This window comes from Herpailurus yagouaroundi, unplaced genomic scaffold (assembly GCF_014898765.1).
Source record: "Herpailurus yagouaroundi ecotype Mexico unplaced genomic scaffold, PumYag 161, whole genome shotgun sequence".
Classification (NCBI taxonomy): domain Eukaryota; kingdom Metazoa; phylum Chordata; class Mammalia; order Carnivora; family Felidae; genus Herpailurus; species Herpailurus yagouaroundi.
Genome location: NW_024412402.1, coordinates 13,951,974 through 13,957,829, shown reverse-complemented (window position 1 = coordinate 13,957,829; position 5,856 = coordinate 13,951,974). Strand labels below are relative to the sequence as shown.

Below are 5,856 nucleotides of genomic sequence, written 5' to 3'. Positions count from 1 at the left end.
AAATCGGTTCTGGAACTCAAAGGGTCAGTGGTCCAATTCACTTAACTAAGAAAACTGTGGGTAAGATAGCATGAGACACCGATAAGGAGGGACTGAGAGAAGAAAGCAAGAGACTGCACTTTCCATTTCCTTACTTGACCTTGAGCCCCTCTGGAGCTAAGCATGCCCATCCATAAACTAAGGACAGATGAGCTGCCTCTCAGTTTTCAGTGATCTTGGAGGTATGTGCAGACATTAATGGATCAGAGCATTATATTAAGAGTGTCATAGAGACTCTTTGAAGAAGGCACGGTTGCAGCTGAGAGTGGAGCTCTGGATGGCCCCCTCCAGCTCCTGATTCATCACTGTTCAATCTGGCCGAGGAACACACTTTTAAAGACCCTGGGAAGATACCCGGGGAACCTGAGGTGGTGATTCACCAGATTAGAATTACTCTAACCAGCTGCAACGTGCAGTCATTGGAGAGGGTACGTGCTGACCTGCTCAGAGGCGCAAAGGAAAAGAATCTTGTCGTGAAAGAACCAGTTCGGATGCCTACCAAGACTCTGAGAATCACTACAAGAAAAACTCTTCGTGGTGAAGGTTCTAAGACTTGGGATTGTTTTCAGGTGAGGAGCTGCAGGCGACTCATTGATTTGCACAGTCCTTCTGAGATTGTTCTGCAGATTACTTCCATCGGTCTCAAGCCAGGAGTCGAGGTTGAAGTCACCAGTGCTGACGCTTAAATCAGCTTTTTGAATGAACTGATTATCGGTTGTTACAAAAAGAAAAAAAGAAAGAAAGAAAAAGAAAATCAGAGGGATAGTGCAGTGACTCATCATGAGATGACTATGGCAAAGGCACAGGTGTTGAAGCCATACAGACCACTGTTCAAGTCTGAAACTGCCACTTATTAGGATACTTTGAGAAAGCCATTCAACTTTCCTGAGCCACACAACTGTGGCTCCACCTTTAAATTAGAATTAATAAAGTTGAGGGGCTCCCGGTTGGCTCAGTCGGTTAAGCACCTGACCCTTGGTTTCAGCTCGGGTCATGATCTCACGGTTCGTGGGTTTGAGCCCCGTGTCGGGCTCTGCGCTGGCTTCCTTGGGATTCTCCCTCTAAAAAAATAATAAAAAGTTAATTTAAGTAAATGGAATACTAGACCTTATGGAGTAGGTAGTCACTTCCTGGTTCTCCTTGCCATCATCACAGGTAAGAAATAAGTTTATTTCCTGAGCATTAATTTATTCCCCAGGTATTTTGAGTGCTCACTATGTATGTTGGAAATTAGATATGATTTAACATCAGCCGAGGATGTCAGTGAAGACAAAGTGAAATCATTTTAATGCATATGAAGGGACTATATTGCCCTTAAATAAAATGGTTCAGCTTATAACTGACCAATTAGATTTCAGCTGCACACAAATTGCTTTTGTTTGTTTTTAGACTTGTATACTACATCATTCATATTCTCACCCAGTCTTTCTTGTGATTAACAACGTATCTGCAAGATGGCCACACAGGAAAGTAAAGCTGGAATCCAGCTCATGAACAGTGGACTCCTTGAGTGCAACTGTCTCATAGTTAACTGTGCCTTTCACTGCCTAGGAATAGCATATAGACTTTGAGTTTTATTCTGGAGGAAATGGAAGGCTTCTGAAAACTTTGATCAGAGGAGTATCATGAACTGACTATATTTGAAGCGACTTATTCCGCCTTATGTGGAGGACAGATGGTTAAGGGGGCAAAGGTGAAAGCAGGGAGGCCTTTGGATGGTCTCTGTGATAATAAAAGGGTGACATTACAGTGATTTGGTCTTAAGCGGCTGTGGTGGGAGATGGTGAGAAACGATTGGATTCTGGACCCGATTTGAAGCTGGCATGACAGAATTTGCTGGTGGGTTGTAGTGTGGTATGAGAAAAGGAGAAGAATCAAGCCCTAATCCGAGGGTTTGGGGACTGAGCCATGAGAAAAATGATGTCAGCACTTACTGAGATGAAGAAAACCAGGAGCAGGGGAAAACTTTTGAGGGGGAAGATCAGGGATACAATTTTATGTGACTTAAATTTGAGACTTCTATTAAATACCCAAGATTTGAATCTAGATTTCGGATCAAACCTTGAAGGAGGAGATAGGAATTTGACTATCGTTGGTGGCTAGATGGGGTTCAGTGTCAAATGACTGGGAGAGATCACCGGAGAGTGGACGTTGAGAGGAAAGGAGACGGGGTCTCAAGTGTGAGCCCTCAAACACTGCAACGTTTAGCGGTCAAGAAGACAAGAAGGAATCAGCAAAGGAGGACCGAAGGAGACCGAGAAGAAGGAGAACTCGAAGAGAGACTGGCGTCTCAGAGACAAGAAAGAGAAAAAATTAAGAGGTTTCGAGGAGAGGAAGAGGGAGTGGTTCGCTGTGTCAAACGTTGCCAGTAAGCCCAATAAGAGGAGGACTGAGGACTGATCTTTAGATTTGGCAAAGTCTTATTGATAACCTTGACAAAAACTGTGATCCTGGAAACACTGGGAAGGTGACCACTGATTGGATGGCGTTCAAAACAAAAGAGGAGGAGAGATAGAGAGAGTGAGAACAGACATCTCTTACAAGGGTTTTGTTTTAAAGGGGAGGAAAGTAATGGGGCGGGGGGTAACGGCTTGAAATGTAGGGTGTGAGCAAGCACGCACTTATGGCCCAGGCACTGCTGAGTCAGACGGGATGCTGGCTACAGGTCTGGAGCAGGGTCTTGGAGGGCCCTGCTGATCAGACTTTAAGCCTTTGGTTGCTGGATTATGGAATGCCCATGAGGTCCCGGGGGAGGGGTTGGGTTGAAAGAAAATGGGAGAGGGGAGACTTGGGAAGCTCAGGGCAGTGGTTGCATACTGACAGGCCTAGAAGTGTCTCAGTACTTTATCAGTCAACATGGCGGTACCAGTGTGTTTTAGTTGGAACATCAGCCTGGATCCATAAAGAGGTGTCTTTCTTTATTATCTTCATTTAAAACAATTTTTTAATGTTTATTTATTTTTGAGAGACAGAGACAGAATGCGAGTGGGTTAGGGGCAGAGGGAGAGGGAGACACAGAATCCGAAGCAGGTTCCAGCTGTCAGCAAAGAGCCCGATGTGCGGCTCGAACTCACGAGCCGTGAGATCAGGACCCGAGCCGAAGTTGGACGCTCAACTGTGACTGAGCCACCCAGGTGCCCCGTCTTCATTTTTTAAAGAAGAGGATATTGCAGAATATTTTCACGATGTGAAATGACCAGAAGAGAGGGGAGATTTGAAAAATCGATGATGTAGGAGAATGCGGCGAGAATTATAGGAATTCTTGAGCTGGGTGAAGGGGGATGGGGTAAGCACATAAATAAAACGGGTTGGTTTGATGAAAACACAATTTTTTTGGTTCCTTGTAGCAGGAGGGAACACAGACATGGGTGAGCTGCTGAGACGTTGTGGAGGGCATGTGAAATTTCTTTTCTGGTTGCTTCTATTTTCTCTCTGAAAGAGAGGAAATTTATTAACACCACAATTGTTTTATTATATTTAAAAATTTTTTTAAGTTTTTATTTATTTATTTATTTTGAGAGCCAGCATGAGTGGGGGAGGTGCAGAGACAGAGAGAGAGAGAGAGAGAGAGAGAGAGAGAGAGAATCCCAAGCAGGCTCCAACCCTGCCAGCATAGAACCTGAGGCCAGGCTCGAACCCTCGAAACTGTGAGATCTTGACCTAAGCCGAAGCCAAGAGCCGCATGCTCAACCGACTGAGCCACCCAGGTGCCCCAACACCGCACATTTTTATCTTGCTCAAGGTCACCATGCATCCACGTTTTATCTGAGATTTATGTAGAATTCTGGGGAAATGCTGGTCACTAGAACTACTTTTGCTTCCGAATCCGTGTCTCCTGCCGGGAGACACCCAGCTGCCGAATTTCGGTCCCACCTCATTCCATGAGTGATGATCAGAGCCCGGTTTCCTTTTGGGACGGTTTATAGAGCATGGTGACCCCTGGCCCTCTCATGCCCTGCTTTGCTATGGAGTAGCCCAGAAAGGAAACATTTCTTGTCTGGCACAGTGCTGTATCCGGGGCCCCTAAGAGAACACGACGCAGAGTAGGTGTTCAATAAATATCTGTTGGATGACTTGAGGGAGGGAGGGAGGAAAGATTTCAATCTGCATCTAGAAGGGACACCACTAATCTAGCCTAGTTACGTTATGTTTTTGTTTCTGCTCAGGAGATTTACATCTTGTTTATAACCAATTCCTCTGGTGCGTGTTTGTCGTTCTGAAATTTTTGCCAAGAGTCAGGAAAACATCCAAAATGGCTGAAGGATGGCAGTGTTTGATTGTTTGCCTCGCTCTCTACCTCCGAAGTTAATATGATGCTATCTGAGTGCAAAGGCACAGACAGGGAGGAATTTAATGCAAATTTAGCCAGGAGTCTAGTGCCACTTCACAAAATATTGATTAGGTGTCTGATTTGCTCTCCCCTGACAATGGGCCATAGGAATAAACCAATGAGGTGGGCTCAACCCCAGCTCGTCATGGTCATTCGATAAAGCCAGGCAGCCAATGAGGAGCAGCTACCTTTTGATTGGGCGAGAGGCCAGCGAGGGGGGGAAACCGTCTTAGCAACAGCAGAAAATATTGCACACGCCCTTGCACGCACACACAAACACAGACATCACGCTTTGCCACCCTGCTGCAGTGAACAGTTGCTGATTGTGTCTCTTAAGGCTTTTGTTTAAACCATAGTCCCGCTTCCAAAGGCCCAGTTTCTGTTCACAGATCACACTGCTTACCTGGTCAGTCAGCCCATAATCCCTTTTTAATGGAATGAAGGAACAACATTCCTGTCAGCGCCCCCCCCCCCCCCCCCCCCCCCCCCAACCCCAACACACATCTCATTAAGGGCGAACTTTGTTCTGCAGGTGAACAGCACAGGCTTTGTTCTGAGATGTACCGTCCTGATCCCTTGCAGGGAGCCGGGCCCACCACTGTCCTTCCTGACCCAACATGCAGATGGGGAAGGAGGTGTGGCACGGAGGACAGAGGACGGGCCGCTGCCGGACTGTTGTTTCTTTGGCCTCCCGTAAGAACTGCAGAAGGCGTTTCACTGGGCTAGTGCAGACGTCAGTGTCCGTGTTACTTTCCCTCCGGGCTTCCCCTTTCATTGTTCGTGGCCTTCACATCCAGGGCCCAGGAAAGCTTTCCTGTGTTCAGTGTGGCACTTGGCAATGTCTTGCTTTGCCGCTGGGTTCCAGATATGTAACGTTCTCATTCAGAAGGCTCCTCTCCTCCGGTCTCCACTGTGTTTTTATGTGTCCTGGGCAGCTGCCCTTATTCCCCAGGTGCTGGGCCAGGGGGGCTGCCTGCCAGTCCCCGGTGTCCCCAAATCAGTAGCTGCCGTGGCTTACTTGCCTCATTTCCGCACTCGCCCACCCCGTATCCCGCAAGTGGCGATGGCAGGTAACTGGGAAGGTGCCTTGGTTCTCAACATCATTCTTTCCTCCATGAACTTCGCTTCTTTGCCCTCACGGCTGGCTGTGGCATGAATCTGATCCAGGAGCACCTGTCCACGGTTATCCAGTCCTGCCGGTGGCTCTCACTCCTGTTCCCTGCGGAAAGTTCTAGTTCTGTCTGGGTAGGAAAGCCCGGCGGTTAGGACAACTTTCATTCACTCTCTGAGGCACGGCGGCTCTGTTTTATACTCGAGAAAATGACACTGAGATGTCGTCAGAGGAATTTTCTGGTCCGAGGGGGATGCTTGTCTAGGAAATGGTGACCGGCTGTTTTCCACCTTCCTACTGACAACCCAAAAGTTTCCACCATCCTACTGACTTAACAAAGTAAGGCTTCGGACTTACTTTCTGAGTCGGGGACAAT

At 47.2% G+C, this 5,856-nt stretch overlaps 1 protein-coding gene across 1 annotated transcript; it reads left to right on the top strand.

The window, feature by feature from the left end:
• Positions 1 to 302: 302 nt before the first annotated feature.
• On the top strand, positions 303 to 766 carry LOC121035545 (40S ribosomal protein S20-like; the record flags this gene model as incomplete). The annotated part of the gene is made up of 1 exon (XM_040483341.1): positions 303 to 766. A coding segment is annotated over one exon (423 nt), but the record flags the coding sequence as incomplete, so codon positions are not given.
• Positions 767 to 5,856: the final 5,090 nt, after the last annotated feature.